The sequence below is a fragment of the Salvelinus alpinus genome, chromosome 29, assembly GCF_045679555.1.
Source record: "Salvelinus alpinus chromosome 29, SLU_Salpinus.1, whole genome shotgun sequence".
NCBI lineage: Eukaryota > Metazoa > Chordata > Actinopteri > Salmoniformes > Salmonidae > Salvelinus > Salvelinus alpinus.
In genome coordinates, this window is record NC_092114.1 from 43,661,645 (window position 1) to 43,682,584 (window position 20,940).

The 20,940-nt window shown below is 42.2% G+C and overlaps 1 protein-coding gene across 2 annotated transcripts in view; it reads left to right on the forward strand.

Moving 5' to 3' along the window:
* The first annotated feature begins 7,011 nt into the window (after nt 1-7,011).
* Nucleotides 7,012-20,940, forward strand: part of LOC139558801 (oxysterol-binding protein-related protein 10-like) — an 84,239-nt gene continuing 70,310 nt past the window's right edge. For both annotated transcript variants that reach the window (XM_071374235.1, XM_071374236.1), the window contains exons 1-2: nt 7,012-7,559; nt 19,435-19,610. In XM_071374235.1, the coding sequence (XP_071230336.1) occupies nt 7,294-7,559; nt 19,435-19,610 (442 nt within the window). In that variant the 5' untranslated portion in view covers nt 7,012-7,293. The remainder of the gene's footprint in view (nt 7,560-19,434; nt 19,611-20,940) is intronic.

Genomic DNA, 20,940 nt, shown 5'->3' on the forward strand with positions numbered 1-20,940 from the left:
GAGATAGCATTACCATTCCTATCATTTCATACCTTCATTTGTTTATACCTTATTAAATGTCCTTCGTTTTCAAAGATTGTCCCCGGGTAATAAAATGTCCTACCCACATTCCTGTTGGCCCAACTAACCACATATTGGTCATAACATTAATGCCAGGGATAACCACATTTACCCAGCCACCTCCGATAAGTGGTTATCATACCAAAATATAACCCACAGACATGGACCTTCATGAAAATCTTAGTAGACTTTGTCACCACCAAAGTGGACAAATATGTGAAATTTGGCCTTCTAGCCATGGACTAAATGGGCCATTCTAGAGTAGCATCTACTGTCTGAATGTTCCATTTCAGTGACTGCCAAGTTCTCAAAGTTTGTTGGCAAGGTCTGTGCTCGTAAAGGAGTTATATGGTGCCTGACACGGGCAGCAGCTGAGACAACCTCAAGGTCTCTGTTGGTTTGCAAACCTGCAGTGATAACAGAAGTGCCGTGTAAGCACTCTTCGTCGTATAGTCATTTCTTACAAGCACCAATGTGTGTTCTGTATACAACAGCCAAATGGAAAAGGAACAAGGATAACATGTATATAAGGCTCAGTAAGGGTTACGTACACATCCAGGAAGGTGGCTGAAATTGAACAGAATCCCAGTCAATGTGAACACATTTCAGACAGCTTGTCTGATGCTATCCCTGTCCTTGTCAGGCTACTTGAGAAATCTCTCTCTCTCTCTATTCAATTCCTTGGCATGGGGAACATGTGTTTACATTGCCAAAGCAAGTGAAATAGATAATAAACTAAAGTGAAATTAACAATAAAAATGAACAGTAAACATTACACTCAAAAGTTCCAATGGAATAGAGTCATAACAAATGTCATAGTATGTCTATATACAGTGTTGTAACGATGTGCAAATAGTTAAAGTACAAAAGGGACAATAAATAAACATAAATATGGGTTGTATTTACAATGGTGCTTGTTCTTCACCGGTTGCCCTTTTCTTGTGGCAACAGGTCACAAATCTTGCTGCTGACTGCACACTGTGCTATTTCACAAATAGATAGGTGTGTTTATCAAATGTTGGATTTGTTTTTCGAGTTCTTTGTGGCTCTGTGTAATCTGAGGGAAGTATTTATCTCTAATATGGTCATACATTTGGCAGGAATTTAGGAAGTGCAGCTCAGTTTCCACCTCATTTTGTGGGCAGTGTGCACATAGCCTGTCTTCTCTTGAGAGCCAGGTCTGCCTACGGTGACTTTTTCAATAGCAATGCTATGCTCACTGAGTCTGTACATAGTCAAAGCTTTCCTTAATTGTGAGTCAGTCACAGTGGTCAGGTATTCTGCCACTGTGTACTCTCTGTTTAGGGCCAAATAGCATTCTAGTTTGCTCTGTTTTGTTGTTGTTAATTCTTTCCAATGTGTCAGGGAATTGATTTGGTTGGGTCTAATTGTGTTGCTGTCCTGAGGCTCTGTGGGGTCTGTTTGTGTTTGTGAACAGAGCCCCAGGACCAGCTTGCTTAGGGGACTCTTCTCCAGGTTAATCTCTCTCTCAGCTCTCTCTCTTTCGCTCTCTTTTACATCTACTCCCGCTATCCAGCTCTGGCGCTCGATGTCACCGGACTACTAACCACCGGTCCTGGCAACCCATCTTTACTCACACCTGGCAACCATCATTACGCACACCTGCGTCCTATCATCAGTCACACCAGGACTTCATTACTACTTTCATTACTTACCATTTATCTAGCACTCTGTTTTGTCAGTCATCAGGTAGTATTGTTTGTGTTTCCATGTCAGACGCTTCTCTTGTTTTGTATCGTTCCATGTTCATTATCATTAAACTCACTAACTGCACCTGCTTCCTGACTCCCTGCGTCTACTTTACACTCTCTCTCTCTCTCTCTCTCTCTCTCTCTCTCATATTTTTGGGGGAGTAGAACATGAAATCCAGACAACAGTTAGCGTAATATTGTGATTGAATCTTTATGTAGTGATAATCACTTTCATTTTAATGTAGCAAATGGATGGTAAGTGTCATTTTGTTATTCTCTGGGTCATGCAGCTCACTGAAAGACTTGACATCTGGTCATGTGAGGCCTGCCAAAGATTGTGGATGTTTGCTCTACACATGCATTATTCACAAAGCCTACCACACTCCACAGTAAGTACTCAATGGACTAGAGGGGGCTACTGACCCTGCATACTGACAAGGTGTGTGTGTATGTGCGTGTGCATTTGTGTATGCATGCCTATACGGGTGAAGGGTGGAACCATGAATATACATTACGACTGCTAGCAGAGGAATGAAGGGTTTTATGAATGCAGGGGATGAACAGGAAGACTGAGCAATTCATGTACCCAGTCCTCTTGTGTCAAGAACCCATGGTAAATCAAAGGTATGAAGGCCAGCATGCCACTGCATCTTCCACAGGGAGACTGGAACTACGTTCCAAATGGAACCCTATTCCCGATATAGTGCGCTACTTTTGACCAGGGCCATGGGGCTCTGGTCAAAAGTAGTGCACGATATAGGGAATCAGATACCATTTGGGACACAGATGTATGTCTATGCTCTGTAAATCAACAATAGGCCTAAACCATTTACTGAATATCTATAAAATCATACTCCCCTCCCCCACGCACCATGGGGCGTGTTCATGCCTAAATCTTCCAACATCAAGATGACAGGACTTGTTTGATTAGATGGAGTCTGTGGGCTCTGCACTGTCTGTGGACTAAGATTTCTTAGTTGTAAGAACTTAACCCAATTTCTTCTTGGAATTTATTGAATGACAGTACAGAGTCTTTAGAGTACATATTGTTAGAAATTCACAATGCCACTTAAGAACCAGGACTTAGGTATTGTCATTAAATGCTGGAGGTAATGTGGGGTTATTCCACATAATGGTGCCTGGCATATGGGTTTCTTCCATTTCATGAATTGAAGTACATTTTTCCAAGCACAAATTGAATTGAAAATCATTTGATTGTCATTTTTTTTTTCTTTACAGCCTTGGACCCAAAGTAGTGAATACATTTGAAATCATAGGGCATCACATTTATGTCTTCAATACTACTCCATGCACAAGGTTAGTCTGCTGTCCATTGTTTAAGTGAACGAGGTTGTGTGGCCCAGAAATACATTTTCATATGAGGTAGTCCGACACCTCCAGCTTTATAAGGTAAGTGTAAAACATTCAATTTGACTCGAGGTCTTTCCATTCCAAATAAAGTGGGAGAGTACATCTATAAGAGCTTTGCACACCGGGATTGTACAATATTTGCCCATTATTCTTTAAAGAATTATTCAAGCCCTGTCAAGTTGGTTGTTGATCATTGCTAGACAGCCATTTTGAAGTCTTGCCATTGATTTTCATGCCGATTTAAGTCAAAACTGTAACTAGGCAACTCAGGAACATTCAATGTCGTCTTGGTAAGCAACTCAAGTGTATATTTGGCCTTATGTTGAAAGATGCATTTGTCTCCCAGTGTCTGTTGGAAGCAGACTGAACCAGGTTTCCTCTAGGATTTTGCCTATGCTTAGCTCTATTCCGTGTCTTTTTATCCTAAATAACTCCCTAGTCCTTGCCGATGACAAGCATATCCATAACATGATGCAGCCACGACCATGTTTGAAAATGTGAAGAGTGGTACTCAGTGATGTATGGTGTTAGATTTGCCCCAAACATAATGCTTTGTATTCAGTAGATAAAGTTAATTTCTTTGCAAAATGTTTTGCAGTTTTACTTCAGTGCCTTATTGCAAACAGGATGCATGTTTTGGATTTTTTTTATTCTGTACAAGCTTCTTTCTTTTCACTCTGTCATTTAGGTTAGTATTGTGGAGTAACCAGTGCCTATTTAAGCTTGTAAATCTTGGTGGGGCAAAGTAAACGATTTTTTGTAGATGCATGCCAGCAAAGCCACTACACAACACAACACTACACAATACATTAATTGCACTATAACGGTGACAAATGGTGCCCACAAACTGTTAGGGCCTACAGCAGTCCCAACAGTCCCAACCACTGCTACACCTTGCTATCAGTGGAGCCTTGTCTGGCATCAAAACAGTTCATTCAGCCTCATTTAATGCTTTAAAAAAAACATAGCTGATATGGCTGACTTGCTTAAAGCACATGTGGTTTCTACTGATAATTGAGATGTACAAACTATGGCATAAGGGGATGACAACAGGATAAGAGGCACTCCGTAATTTCAATTAAGACATTAATGAGCGATCTAGGACGGACGAAGTTAATATGAATATTTGTTCAGCAATTTTTAAATGTACTGCGACAGAATTCAGAACATGGGCCGTTCTTATAGTATTCTCCCTGTACACCAAGTCAGAACCATAGGATAAATAGGGGGCGTATAAGCAGACAATGAAAGCTCTTATAATATTCAATGATGACATTTCTCTAAAAACAGGCTATAGGCTAAATGTGCACCACCAAGTCAGAACAGTATGTTAAGTTATGAGGTGAAAAGGGACCAAATGATTAAGGTGAGGCACATGGGCTACTAACAGCTTACTACACAACACACACTCAGTATTACTTTCTTAGCTACGGTATACATATCTCGCTGGCATATTACATAATTTATACAGCAGCATACAATGCATTTTTGGACACACCTTGTTGTGCTGTGCTCACTTGAACAGGTAGGTGGCTCGGCAGTCCTTCGTGGGCAAATTTTGTCATCAAACATTGTCATTAAATTCTGGCATTCTCTGGATTTATAGTGCTTTCAAAACAACTGGGATATCGGAAAAAAACAAGGTTGAATCATGACGTCAGTGATCTTTAGGCCCGAGTTCTCGACTTGGAATTCCTAGTTGGATAACCGTTCAAAACGTATTTTCCCAGTCGTAGCTTGTTCCCTGTTGTCTTGAACTCTCTGAAGTCTGAAATTTCCCAGTTCCGAGTTTCCAGTTGTTTTGAACGCGGCAGACGTCATGCTGGATTGACAGCATGGCCAGTGTTGAATGTTTATCCTTTTTATTTTTATTTTTATTTTAATTTTTTTAATTTTATCCCCTTTTCTCCCCAATTTTCGTGGTATCCAATCGCTAGTAATTACTATCTTGTCTCATCGCTACAACTCCCGTACGGGCTCGGGAGAGACGAAGGTCGAAAGTCATGCGTCCTCCGAAGCACAACCCAACCAAGCCGCACTGCTTCTTAACACAGCGCGCCTCCAACCCGGAAGCCAGCCGCACCAATGTGTCGGAGGAAACACCGTGCACCCGCCCCCCTCAGTTAGCGCGCACTGCGCCCGGCCCGCCACAGGAGTCGCTGGAGCGCGATGAGACAAGGATATCCCTACCGGCCAAACCCTCCCTAACCCGGACGACGCTAAGCCAATTGTGCGTCGCCCCACGGACCTCCCGGTCGCGGCCGGCTGCGACAGAGCCTGGGCGCGAACCCAGACTCTGGTGGCGCAGCATAGCACTGCGATGCAGTGCTCTAGACCACTGCGCCACCCGGGAGGCCCGAATGTTTATCCTTTTAAGCTTGGAAAAGAGACCCTTAAACCCAGACTTGGACCACACACCCACTCCACTGAATATCAGGCCACTGATTGCTTTCAAACCACTCATTGTTGAATTTGCGATTTCCAACTTGTTGTGTAATGTTCATGTCCAATGGTCGATGAGCACCGATACGTTTTATTTATAATTTCTCTTCGTCATTTCTCTTTACATGACAAGGATAGAAAAGGATTAGCCAGTAGATTGTCGACTTGATTCATGATGATGACTGCTAGCTAAGATTTTGAAAGTATGATGTTGACATGATCATTCCAATCAAATATCTACAGTAGATACTGTATCCTTCCCCAGATCTGTGCCTGCACACAATCCTGTCTTGGAGCTCTACGGACAATTCCTTCGACCTCCTGATTTTGTTTTTGCTCTGACATGCACTATCAACTGTGGGACCTTATATAGACAGGTGTGTGCCTTTCCAAATTATGTCCAATCAATTGAATTTACCACAGGTGGACTCCAGTCAAGTTGTAGAAACATCTCAAGAATGATCAATGGAAACAGGATGCACCTGAGTTCAATTTTGAGTCTCATAGCAAAGGGTCTGAATAGTTATGTAAATAAGGTATTTCTGTTTTTATTTTTAATACATTTTTAAAAAATGTCTAAAAAACTGTTTTTGCTTTGTCATTACAGGGTATTGTGTGTAGATTGATGAGGGGGAAAAAATATTCAATACATTTTAGAATAAGGCTGTAACGTAACAAAATGTGGAAAAAGGGAAGGGGTCTGAATACTTTCCAAATGCACTCTCAATGTATGGTTGAGGGGAGGTTACTGTAGCTACTGTAAAACAAACTTCCAAACTTCCTCCACCAGAGGCACCATCATATTTCTCTCCAAATGATAGCCTAAAACTTTTCTAATTCCTTATGAGTAAATATTATGGTCTTCTAGTAGAAGAGTGTATAAAAGTGTAGTAGTCTTATTTGTGTTGAAATATGCGATACAACCGCGCCACACTCCAAAGTAATAAGGTTGATATAGTAGTCTGTCAAAGTAATCAGACCAGACAGATATTTTCATATTTTTTTACTTTGACTATATTTCACCGCTTCAATTAAATAAAACGTTTTAAACTTCTTGCGTTACCACAACAATACTTTCAAAGAGCTGAAGCAAGTCACACACTTTTTCTTCATGGAAAATTACTATTTAATTTGAACCATGTTGTCAGATACGATATGTCTGAGAATACCGTTCATTTACTGTGATTGAGATAGGCTACCCCTAAAAATAAAATGTGCATTAGCCTATTTAGGCCTACATCATATGGATGAATACCACGTGAATTAGTTGTATAGCTGATTGGAATTACTAGAAAATAATATTATTCAGCTATTTTGGGGATGATGATGGTGAGCGGTGCGCTTCGGGGCATTCTGTAGCTGTGTTCTTGGTTGTGATGTGTAATAAGATTGGACTGTTATATGAGGGGGTTGGTTGAGAGAGTCAGGAGAGGGGGTGTCTGCACTGTGATTTCCCAATGAAACGTAAACGTTAGAGCGCCACGGTGATTCCGTCGCAGCAGCAAGGGAACTACAGCAGTGCTCTTCATGCGGGAAATTATGCCTGGTTTCTTGGGAAGAGAGGGACGCTCAAATCACCAGGGAAACATGAATATTACATATTTAACCTTTTGATATAGGCCAGTAGACATACATTACTGTGTTTACCACAATGTTCTAGCAAAAAATTATCCTTGCTGTGCTCGACTCCGTCTGTCCCGTCGTCAGTATGGAGAAGACGATCTGCAGTCCGCATCCTGGGACAAATAAAACGAACTCTGGTTCACTGCTGTCGGACAAGGGGAATTCGGCGAGAAAGATCGGACGAGCTGGTTCTCACAGCCCCGGCTCGGCTTCACTTGGGAGCGGGGCCGGTGGAGGAGTGAGTCGGGGAGGTTTATTGGGAAACAGTATGCATTTTCAGCAAGCGTGTAAGCGTCAGTTAGAAGGAGTGTTGAGCAAATACACAAACTTAATTCAAGGATGGCAGAACAGGTAAGCAGCACTTTAAATCATGAGGTTCTTACCCACTGGTCAAAAACTGGTTGAATTAACGTTGTTTCCACGTCATTTCAACCCCATAAATCTATGTGACATTGAATCGACGTGGAAAACTGATTGGATTTGCAAAAAGTAATCAATGTAAGGGCATTTCGTCATGGTTTCCATCAAACTTTTAACCTAAATCCAATGAAATTGTGAGATTTTTTTGTTGGTTAAACGTTGAATTCACATTGGTTGACAACTCACTCAAATGTAAATCAAAACTAGACGTTGAACTGACGTTTGTGCCCAGTGGGTAGTGTCATAAAGTGTAATGTTCCTTGGTGCATACATGCTGTTAGTTTTTCCTCCACCTTGTACTGCAAAGGTCAGTCGTGTGTGGAGTGATAACGTGTCACTGTTTCAAAGGCTACAAGGTTGCAGCCATAGACTATAAAATTGAAACATTGTAATTTTGCCAGCTACAGAGCCTGTGCATATTGGATAACAATAAAGTTGCTCATGCATGATTTAGCATTTGTAGGCCTTCCCTGCATAGTCAACATCTCTAACGCATAGATACTGGGGCAGGCCTTCTCTACAACCAGTGGCGATTTTTAGCTGGTAAATCTTGGTGGGGCAAACCCCCCCCCATATTTTTTTTTAGGTGCATGCCAGCAAAGACACTACACAACCCCTAACAATGCATTCAATGCACTATAACAGTGACAAACAGTGCCCAGAAACTGTTAGGGCCTACATAAAGCTGTCCCAACACCTTACCACTGCTAGACCTGGCTATCTTACAGTATTCTCCCTGTACACCAAGTCAGAACCGTATGATAAATAAAGGGGGAATTTAAGCAGACAATGAAAGCTCTTACAATATTTTATGTTTACATTTCTCTAAAATAGGCTAAATGTTTACCACCAAGTCAGAACGGTTGGCGAAATTATGAGGTTGAGGCACATGGGCTACTAACAGCTCACTACATAACATACACTTAGTATTACTTTCTTAGTTACAGTGTACATATCTCCCTAGCATATTACATAATTTATGCCGCTGCATACCAGATATTTTTGGACTCACCTTGCTGTGCTGTGCTCACTTGAACAGGAAGGTGGTGCAACGGTCCTTCATGGGCAAATTTTGTAATCAAACTTTTATCAAAGTCTGGCATTATGGTTCTTTCAAGACAACTGGGAACTAGAAAAAAAAAACAAGGTTGAATCATGATGACGTCAGTGAAAGAGACACGGGTTCCCAACTTGCAATTTCGATTTGGATGACCGCTCAAAATGCATTTTCCCAGTTGGAGCTAGTTTTTTAACGAGTTCCCAGTTTTCTTGAACTCTCTGAAGTTAGTTTTCCCAGTTCCGAGTTTCCAGTTTTGAGCGCGGCAGAAGTCATGCTGGATTGACAGCATGGCCAATGTTGAATGTTTATCCTTTTTAAGTATGGAAAAGAGACCCTTAAACCCAGTATTGAACCACACACCCACTCCACTGAATAGCAGGCTAGTGATTGCTTTGCAATGTTTGCAGTTAGCCACTGATTCCTTCCAAACCACTCATTGTTGAATTTGCGATTTCCAACTTGTTGTGTAATGTTCATAGTCGTTTTATCTATAATTTCTCTTCATTTGAAAAGGATTTGCCCGTAGAATGTCGACTTGATTCATGATGACTGCTAGCAAAGATTTTGAAAGTATGATGTTGACTTGATCAGTCCAATCAAAGCTACAGTAGATATAACATGATTTGACATCATTTTATCTGTGGCCAATGACCTTGAGCCATCTTGGATGGGCACTTCCAATGTAACTCTATGGCAGCACCCATAGTGCTTGAATTTTCTAGCTCTACCCTTAGATTTTTCAGTGACGTAGTGTCCCCATGAGTGACAGAACACTGAGCCAATCACGGCGCAACTAGAGAACATTACCAACCCCCACGCTCTGTATATTCTGCTGCCTGCCCCACCACCACAAAGCACTGAGCTAGGCTGAAACACCTGCATTTTGGAGCTGCCTTACTCAAGAAAGAAAAAAGAGACCGTGTTTGTATGCGGCTTTATTAACTCAATGGTTTTTTTTACATTTTATTTGACATTGTTTGCAAAGTGATATGTGACACACATTAATTCCAAAATAACATGCAAAACAGGCACACAAAAAATGTGTGTATGTACACTACCGGTCAAAAGTTTTAGAACACCTACTCATTCAAGGGTTTCATTATTTGTATTATTTTCTACATTGTAGAATAATAGTGAAGACATCAAAACTATGAAATAATACATGGAATCATGTAGTAACCAAAAAAGTGTTAAACAAATCAAAATATATTTTATATTTGAGGTTCTTCAAATAGCCACCCTTTGCCTTGACAGCTCTGCACACTCTTTGGCATTCTCTCAACCAGCTTCATGAGGTAGTCACCTGGAATGCATTTCAATTAACAATGTGCCATGTTAAAAGTACATTTTTAGAATTTCTTTCCTTAATGTGTTTGAGACAATCAGTTGTGTTGTGTCAAGGTAGCCCTATTTGGTAAAAGACCAAGTCCATATTATGGCAAGAACAGCTCAAATAAGCAAAGAGAAACAACAGTCCATCATTACTTTCAGACATGAAGGTCAGTCAATACGGAAAATGTCAAGAACATTCTTTAAGTGCAGTTGTGAAAACCATAAAGCGCTATGATGAAACTGGCTCTCATGAGGACCGCCACAGGAAAGGAAGACCCAGAGTTACCTCTGCTGCAGAGGACAAGTTCATTGGTTACCAGCCTCAGAAATTGCAGCCCAAATAAATGCTTCACAGAGTTCAAGTAACAGACACATCTCAACATCAACTGTTCAGAGGAGACTGCGTGAATCAGGCCTTCGTGGTCAAATTGCTGCAAAGAAACCACTACTAAAGAACACAAATAATAAGAAGAGACTTGCTTGGGCCAAGAAACACGACCAATGGACATTAGACCGGTGGAAATCTGTCCTTTGGTCTGATGAGTCCAAATTTGAGATTTTTGATTCCTTTGTGAGACGCAGAGTAGGTGAACGGATGATCTCAAATATAAAAAAATTCTCAAATATATAAAATATATTTTGCTTTGTTTAACACTTTTTTTATGGTTACTACAAGCAATACAACTGGCCATCTTTAGACTAGTTGAGTATCTGGAGCATCAGCATTTGTGGGTTCGATTTACAGGCTCAAATGTCCAGAAACAAAGAACTTTCTTCTGAAACTCGTCAGTCTATTCTTGTTCTGAGAAATGAAAGCTATTCCATGCGAGAAATTGCCAAGAAACTGAAGATCTCGTACAACGCTGTGTACTACTCCCGTCACAGAACAGCACAAACTGGCTCTAACCAGAATAGAAAGAGGAGTGGGAGGCCCCGGTGCACAACTGAGCAAGAGGACAAGTACATTAGAGTTTCTAGTTTGAGAAACAGACGCCTCACAAATCCTCAGCTGGCAGCTTCATTAAATAGTACCTGCAAAACACCAGTCTCAACATCAAGAGTGAAGAGGTGACTCCAGGATGCTGGCCTTTTATGCAGAGTTTCCAAGAAAAAGCCATGGCTCAAAAAAAGCCAATAAAAAGAAAAGATTAAGATGAGAAAAAGAACACACACTGGACAGAGGAACTCTGCCTAGAAGGCCAGCATCCCAGAGTGGCCTCTTCACTGTTGACGTTGAGACTGGTGTTTTGCGGGTACTGTTTAATGAAGCTGCCAGTTGAGAACTTGAGGCGTCTGTTTCTGGACGAAGAAGTCGTCATGACAGAGAAAAGGTTTATGGTCATAGTGCCTAATTGGCCACTTGAATACACTTCTAGACAAAAAGAGAACCAAAAGGGATTCTGTTTCATACATCAAATTCACAATAAAAAATGGCCAGTATGATGACAAACTAGTGTTTTTTTTCCTGTGGGACTTTACACTCCCAACAGTTGTAAACAGGGAATCCTGGTATTATTCCTGGTGAAATATCACTGTGCAGTGTGGCCCACTGTATCTATAGGGCTGCAGAGATGAGCTGAGGGACAGCAGTGTGCTAGAACACACACATGCTGTACTGTATGGTCGGCGAAAGAGGTCGGAGAGAGTGGGAAGCTGGTAGAGGAGAACAGAGCAGCAGGTGATTTGACATAGTGGCTGTTTTCAAATGGCATCTTATTCCCTAGTCATAAGTAGTGCACTACATAGGGAAAAGGGTGTAATTTGGGGACACAGCCCCAAACACCCAGCTAGGATGGCTGCTCTTCCAGGCCTTCTGTCCCCAGCCCACCTCCAAATGCACCAGCCTGGCTGAGCTGCCCCTACATAGTGACACGTGTTTACCAGACACCCAGTCCTGGGCTCATACACTAGAATAGTGTAGTGTATGAGGACTGCAAGGTACTTGGGCTGGCACATGTGCTGTGTTTTTAGAATGAGGTGAGTGGTTATTGATTCATAGTGGTTATTGATTCAAAACCAAAGCTGTTTGAAGGGTATGTGACCCTTTCTCACCACAACCTGAGCGAGATGCATATACGCACACACATTCTCTACCGCTTTCGAAAGGCTCGCTTGTACTACACACCAAGCAGTGTAAAACGCCACGAGGAGTTGGGTTTCAAGATGATTCTTCCACAAGAACAAAATACTACAAAATTATAGGTGTATTTGAGGCAAATGGGTAATTTGGAGTTCATGGTAACTGTCCCATATTCAATTTAAAAAGAGTGCTGGGTGTCTTGGCTTTCAAGTTTAAATTCGTTTTGGTTCATTGATCTGGGTTGTTGCCATGTCTGAGGGCCCATGTCAATGTGTACATAGAAATAAGACGGGTGAGCTACAGTGAGCAGCAGCTGAAGATGATATGAAATCCCATACCAGAACTCAAATGATCTGTATCATTTTGTTTTCTTCAGTCAAGGGAAAAATAATGCCATCCTATTGAACCTACCTGAGTCATAGCAGTGGTGTGCCTACCTGGCTGCTACTTGTCAATAATGAGAGCAACCACGTTGAAAGCTTTTCCTGCTGTGCTATTGTGTTGCGGCGTGTGCCCCTTCAATTCTTCTCTGCTAGTATAGCCCTCTTATTCTTGACATTATTTGATGTGTCGTAATGGACCAAGTAAAGCGTACTGTAACGGTACATGTAACACTGGCTATAGGCTTCAAAAGCCAGCAATGTATTTTTCCCTTCACCACAGATCTCATGGCCTTGAAAATTGCAGTTTTAAAGATGGTCGGACCTAGTTTGTGTGACGTTTTGGACAAAAAATTGGGGAAGCCGAAAATAGAACGTCCAAAGTATGCCGTTACAAGAAAATCTCCTTTTGACATGTTTTCCACCAGCAAGCCTACCATGCCGCAGTTAAAAAATGGCATAGAATACACAAGAGGCAGTCTGTCATTGGGAGACTGTGTCGCTGTAATACTAGGTCTGTCAATCACGTCCTTGTTTCTATTTGTGAAAGAGCATAAACATTGAAGGCTATGTACTTGGCTGTGTGCTTGTGAGCATCACTAAGAGTGGGTCTGTGCCAAGTTTGCGCTGTGTGTGGGTGATCATGTTAATGTTGATTGCTATTTTTTTTTTTTTTTAGGCGTAGGTGTATTGTACTGAATACTTAGTTTTCATGTGTTTGTCTCACACGTATGCACATATTGGAGTGAAACTAGCAGCCCGCGGGAACTCCGTCAGGGTTTCAACTTACTGTTGTGAGTTAGAATAGTAGAATACGTGAGGTGCAATTTTGAAATTTGGTAATGCAGTAGCAGTTTCTCTCTTATGTCAGTCAATTAGCCCATGTCAGCTAACATTTTTTAGATTGCTAAGTTAGTTTAGCGGCCAGCTAAACTTTTTATCATGGTCGATTTACCGACCGGTGGGCCCTCATTGATTTTGTTAGTCAAACTGCAAACATTTCTCTCCACCCTATGGCAAAATTTGTATATTTGCAGGACATTTGCTGTAAAACAGCAAATTTTCCTCTCCACTCCATTGCAAAGTGTGTAGAATTGCAGCACACTTGCTTTAAAACAGCAACATTTTCTCTACACGCCATGGCAAAAAGTGTTGAATTGCACGAAATGTACAATTATTATATATACTACCGTTCAAACGTTTGGGGTCACTTAGAAATGTTCTTATTTTTGAAAGAAAAGCTAAAAAAAAATTGTCCATTTAAAATAACATAAAATTTATCAGAAATGCAGTGTAGACATCGTTAATGTTGTAAATGACTATTCATTCTTTAAATCAGCACAACAGTTTTCAGCTGTGCTAACATAATTGCAAACGGGTTTTCTAATGATCAATTAGACGTTTAAAATGATCAACTTGGATTAGCTAACACAACGTGCCATCGGAGCACAGGAGTGATGGTTGCTGATAATGGGCCTCTGTACGCCTATGTAGATATTCCATAAAAAATCAGCCATTTCCAGCTACAATACTCATTTACAACATTAATGATGTCTACACTGTATTTCTGATCAATTTGTGTGTGTGGTGTGTGTGTGTGTGTGTATATATATAACATTTTGTATCTCTGGTGGGGGGGGGGGGTATATGGATGTGGGTACGCAGACCTGCGTTCAACTGCGGTCCCTCATAAGTTCAATTTTTTTTTTGTGGCCCCCACCCCCAACAAAGTTGCCCATCCCTTAACTAGGTCCTCCAATTGTGCAACACCACCGTCACCCTGAGAGAGAGGCTGCATGTGCTTTAGGATTATTGGGTTACTCCTCCATTACGGCTCCCCAGTCTCTTAGGCCCCAATGATCAGACGAAAGCATTCTGAGAAACTGGACTGTTACACACACAGAGAGAGACACTGAATTACCTCCCACATCACATGGGCCTCATTACTTGCAACTTCAATTGAAAAGATGGATGATCGTGGCATGCGGGGTGCCATCCAATAAAGTTGCAGTTATCAAATGCATACTGTGGGCTGGAAGCTAAGCTTTTGAGTCTGTTGTAGAACTTGGACTTAAGTGTCCGCTTTAATGTGTGGTAAGCCAACCTTTTTCAGCGTTACTGTTTTACCACAACTCAAAAAGTTTTGTTCTTTGAACTAGAACTGGTCCTCAGTGTAGCGAAACTCGAGGCTGGTTTCCCAATGGGACGGCACAGACCTGAGGAAAAATAATTTCAAAACAACCCGGATGAACAATTTTTTTGTTGTTGCATATGACGCTGCACTTTCACATTTAACTCAGTGCTTCACATTTTTTAATTTGAAATATGAGGGGGAAATGGTCACTATAATATTACTATACTTTGTAAAAACCAATGTCCTGGTCACATTCAGGTCTTCATGATGTATCACGTGTGTTGCAGAGAGGAGGATATCTTTTACTCTAAAATTGGTGTCTTCTCACAGGACACACTTCATAATAAGATTTCTGTTCTTCTGGGCACTTGAACACCATTCAGTAGCTATGCTATGGCTGGGCTGGTTATGATCTGAGCGTAATATGGAGGATTTGGGTTATATAAGGAGGTTCTATTTAAGTCTCCCGTGTGTGTGCGATGAATCATATGTCTACAATGTACCAATTGGAACGGTGCACTGTGCAGGATGCAGAGTTCCATTGATCAAAGCTGGGTCTGGGTGCTGTTTTTTTTCTCAGCTGGAGTCCAACTGATGGACCCGACTGACTGACGACTTTAACCATACAGTATTGGATTTGTTTTCCTTGGGGTTTCCACTGTGTTGTGTATGTTTTACACCAAGTTGTTACAGTAGGCCTATTGTGAATCCTAATCATTTGAATTGTGTCCGGGAGTGTTTATGGTGCTGGGTTTGCTGTGGTGGTTGTTTTATGCACTGTTAATTAGGACAATTGCATGACTGAGGTCACCTGAATTTCACTCAACCATTTACCTGTCCGTAAAAAAAAAATTTATGCGCGAGGTACGGGACATTTACAAGTGAACCTAAGCTGTTATTATTTTGAGACCTGTTGCGACATTTATTATTTATGTTGTCATTTATTTTCGTAATACAACCAATGCATACGAAGTTATTTCTTTCAATGTTTAAGCAAAGCATATTTTACAACACTGACTTTTACATAAGTCCTTTTGCATTGGTGTAGACTTGACTGACCAGTGAGACCAACTCACAAACAAAAGGAGAAATCAAACTTTTCTCTGGTAGGCACGACATACTTGGCACCCCTAACCAACCATAACCTCAATTCAAGTCAAAACCATTACAATTTGATGAACTGTTCAGCAGTCTTATGGCTTGGGGGTAGAAGCTGTTCAGGAGCCTTTTGGTCCCAAACTTGGCGCTCCCGTAATGCTTGCCGTGTGGCGGCAGAGTGAAAAGTCTCACTTGGGTGGCTGGAGTATTTTGACAATGTTTAGGGCCTTCCTCTGACACCACCTGGTATAGAGGTCCTGGATGGCAGGGAGCTCGGCCCCAGTGATGTACTGGGCCATACGAACTACCATCTGTAGTGCTTTGCGGTCGGAGGCCGAGCAGTTGTCATACCAAACAGTGATGCAGCCAGTCAAGATGCTCTCAATGGTGCAGCTGTAGAACTTTTTGAGGATCTGAGGGCCCATGTAAAATCTTTTCAGCCTCCTGAGGGTGAAGAGGTGTTGTCGTGCCCTCTTCACGACTGTCTTGGTGTGTTTGGACCATGATAGGTCCTTGGTGATGTGGACACCAAGGAACTTTAAGCTCTTGACCCGCTCCACTACAGACATGTTGAGTCGTGGGTGAACAAGGAGTACAGGAGGGGACTTATGCCGTGTTGAAAACAACTGGGAACTTTGGACAAAAAACTAGCTCCGACTGGGAGAAAATCTATTTGAACGGTCATCCACCTCAGAATTCCAACTCGGTCCTCTTTGTAGAGCTCTGACTTTCCAACCTTAGGATCACTGACGTCATGATTTGACTTCCGAGTTGTTTTGAACGCGGCATAAGCACGCACACCTGAGGGGTCCCCGTGTTGAGGGTCAGAGTGGCGGATGTGTTGCCCACCCTCACCAGTTTTATTTTATTGAACCTGATCAGTTGACTGAGAACACATTCTCATTTACAGCAACGACCTGGGGAATAGTTACAGGTGAGAGAAGGGGGGGGGGGTGAATGAGTCAATTGGAAGCTGCGGATGATTAGGTGACCATGACGGTATGAGGATCAAATTGCCAGGACTCCGGGATAAGTGCCATGGGATCTTTAGTGACCACAGAGTCAGGACACTGTTTAATGTCCCATCTGAAAGACGGCACCCTACACACTGCTCTGGGGAATTGGTCTATTTTATTTTTTAGACCAGAGCAAGGAGTTCCTTCTACTGGCCCTCCAACACCATTTCCAGCAGCAACTGGTCTCCCATCCAGGGACTGAACAGGACCAACCCTGCTTAGCTTCAGAGACAAGCCAGCTGTGGAATGCAGGGTGGTATACTGCTGGTGGCCTGTCAGGAAGTCCAGCATTCAGTTGCAGAGGGAGACGTTTAATCCCTGTGTCCTTAGTTTAGTGCTGAGCTATAGTCCATGAACAGCTTTCTTACATATGTGTTCCTTTTGTCCAGTTGGAAAGGGCAGTGTGGAGTGCAGTAGAGATTGCATCATCTGTGGATCTATTGGGGCGGTATGTGAATTGGAGTGGGTCTGGGATGATGATGTTGATGTGAGCCATGGCCAGTCTTTCAAAGTATTTGTGAGTGCTACATGGGCAATAGTAATTTAGACCGGTTACTTTGGCGTTCTTGGGCACAGGGACTATGATGGTCTGCTTGAAACGTGTGTATTACAGACTGGGTCGGGGAGAGGTTAAAAATGTCAGTGAAGACACTTGCCAGCTGGTCAGTGCATGCTCTGAGTACGTGTCCTGGTAATCCATCTGGCTCTGCTGCCTTGTGAATGTTAACCTGTTTTAAAGGTCTTACTCACATTGGCTACGGCGAGCGTGATCACACAGTCGTCCAGCTGGTGCTCTCATGCATGGTTCAGTGTTGCTTTCCTCGACACGAGTATAGGAGGTATTTAGCTCATCTGGTAGGCTCACGTCACTGGACAGCTCGCAGCTGGGTTTCCTTTTGTAATCCGTAATAGTTTGCAAGCCCTGCCACATCTGACGAGCGTCAGAGCCGGTGTAGTAGAGAGAACACTCGGTCCAATTAGTGTGCTTTGTCTAGATTTTTTGTTTATTTAACATGACTTGAGCTTGCAATTTGTGCTTTACACAGTGTCTCCTATGGTATTATGTTTAGAGATATTAAGATGGTGGTAAAATGGCAATATTTATCTATTTTATCCAAATGTATGAAGAATGAGGGCACACAACTCAATATTAGGAAGGTGTTGTTAATGTTTTGTACACTCAGTGTTTGTTTCTTGTAGCATTGTGTGGCGATTTCCATCTATCCACGTTGCAGAGATCAGCACAGCGGGTTTGGTTTTATAGAAAATATTGACACAAGCTTTAAAAAAAGGGACAATACTGCTTTTTTGACTGATTCGCCTCATGATTTGTTTGACAGGACTTTGTTTTCATCCTCCCTAGGGCCATAACTTTTTCCAGGATTTTTTTTTTAACCATTTGACCTGATTAGAAAGAATCTGGGCCCACCATAGCCCATATAAAACCGTTTTTATTTTCATTTTTTCCCCCGGTGGACGTATTACTATGTCCTACCATACCACTAGGGTTCAGAGTTTTACCTGGTGAAGTTAGCCTATCCGATCAGGAAAAACTCTGGGCCCCAGCAAAACTATTTCCCCTCTCTGGGACCTGTGGTGCCACCTCAGAAATCATCACGCAATGTTACAAATTGAAAAAACATATTTTATTTGTATGTATATTTTATTTGTACTATCAAAAAAACATTTCAGCTGTATAAAAAAACATTGCTCTGCTATTATCATTTATACTGTAGTAGTGTTCAGCTCAACGAGACAATTCCATGCTCAAAGGGGGGGCAATTGTTGGGCCAGTGCCGTGTGCGACCTCCCGAGGTAACGCTCTAGTTTTACACAACGGTATTGTCTCTTAAGAATCGATACCTCTCTCAAATATCCCTTTGCCATCGTCAATGTGAAAACGGTCTATGATGATCCTTTCGGTTCTGGTTGTGGCAGTGTGGAGGATTGTGTCGTTTTTTGTCTGTGGTTTGTATTGACCTGTAAGTAAGTGCTCACTCGGCTTGTTCCAAAGCCGGGTCAATAGAGCCGCTTCTCTAATAGCGCGTGGAAAGAGACGATTGATCGGCAGCAAGATCATTTCCGGTTAACAACACTTCCGTACAATGAAAGCCAAACAGGGTGACACGCTAGCTATGTCATGAATGCTTTGTCGGGACAAGTCAGTCCAATAGGCTATGTCCCATAGCCAGGACGTGTGTGTGTGTGTCATATTGCAGGCTCTCAGGCTCTGACTGTATTTCAGTTAGGCCTAAGATAGAAGGCATATATTAATCACAAAGGTTACAAACCTGTCTGATTCTGTAAAATGTTCACCCCGCGAGCTGTGGGCTCCAGCTGCTCCACTCATGGTACCTATGCACTCTTAAGGACTACTTGGGTAGTTTGAGATTTAGTTGGTGGGTAGGTGTTGATGTCACTTCTTAATACGCTCAGTAATGTGGCTGACGCTTCTATAACGACGAGCTCCTGTAAATCTGGCAAGATTTCTTTGCATGAAAGGTGAGAGGAATTTTAGTGGTGGATTTCACCCATCCTGTACGTGTGCTCTCTCTCTCTCTCTTTATCATCACTGTATTACTTAGCAGTTGCAATTACTGCTAAAGCGATAGAATAAGCCTTAAACAATGATGCGGACATATTTTATATGATCATTTATTTGTGTTTCTCTCCCCTCCCTCCCTTTTCTCTCACCCTCTCCTGCAGGTACTTTGTGTTGGATCCAGAGCTGGGACAGCTGCAGTACTTTGTACATGAACATGGCAAGAGTCAGAAGCCCAGGGGCTCTCTGCCTCTGATCGGTGCGTCGGTTGTCCAGAGTGATGAGGCACCACACATGTTCATCGTCAACTCATTCAATGGCGAGCTTTACAAGCTCCGAGGTACGCTAACCCTTATTAGTCAGAGATTGGGTATTCAGGGAGACTGCATGGGGACAGTGGGAAAATGGCAATGCCTTGTGGGTGTTTTGCAGTTGCGCAATATAGTGATGCCACTTCAACCAGCTTAAATTGTGCACCTGGGAAAAAACATTCCCAACAACCCAGTCTTTGTTTTTGGAAAAGTGTGTAATGGAAATGAACCTGTGATGTTGTAACTTAGCTTCATGAATATTTCATGAGTCACATTACTAACTTTCAATTTGCCAACTCCATTTCCCACACTTGACAGGAGTTCCCTTGAGCTAGCATGAGTGGGCTACACAGGTGTTCTATATAAGCTGCCTTGTCGCATTGCTGAAAGTTTGAACAGGGTAACTGTACTGGTCGATACATCCTGTCAAAAGGGAAACTCCCCTCTATGAGCTATGGTTGAGGTCCATTGGGTTTAAACTGGTCACTATGCTACAGGCTCGCTCTGTCAGAAGTAGGGATGGGATGATACCAGTACCGCAATGTTTTTTTCCATGGCAAATATTAAAAGACGAAGCAGACCAAACTCTTTGGTCCTTTAAAAAAAACCTGCTGTATGTCAAATATTGTGTGCTATAGCTTGGGGGGGGGGGGGTGTGACTCTGGATGACAACATAATGATGTTTGTTTCCAAAATTAGAGCTGTTTACCTGAAGAAATTGAATCCGACTTGTGTTTCGTTTCCTTGCCACGATACTAACAAGTATCGCAGTTCGTCCCGGCCCTAGTCCGAAGCCTGTATCCACTGATGAAGCAAGAGACTCCCTGTCGCTTTAGTTTGTGGAATGTCCCTGTACATTCCCCAAGGGAGGTATCAGAATAACTTGCCCTGTATCTGTGGATGACTTAGTGATCCATCTATTGAGCTCCGAGCAAGCGATATAGTCCCACAGAGAATAAGTAATTGTAGCAAATCAATGTAGGAGCAGGGATCCACTGTCTACAATGTAGGGATGGAACGAGATACAGCTTAAATAAAAGGTAAAATTACAATCCTTATCAAAGAAGCTAGTTTGGTGTATGTTTTTTTGCGTACAAGTCATTCCTCTGATTGGGATGGTGACATTTGAATTAAGCCAAATGACGGGGAACAATACCCACCGCCCTGTAGTGTAGCGAGCGACCTTTCATGAGTCTTTGACTAAGACTTAGTAGGTGCACCTTAAATCTCACACGGGTCGTCATGGCAACCCAGGCTTCAACTGGGAAGGGGAGAAGTTCAAGGTTCAACCAGGAACACGTTTCCTGTTTGGTGATTCTGCAGCAACAGACCTCTGTAGTATCGCCTTACGGGTGATTT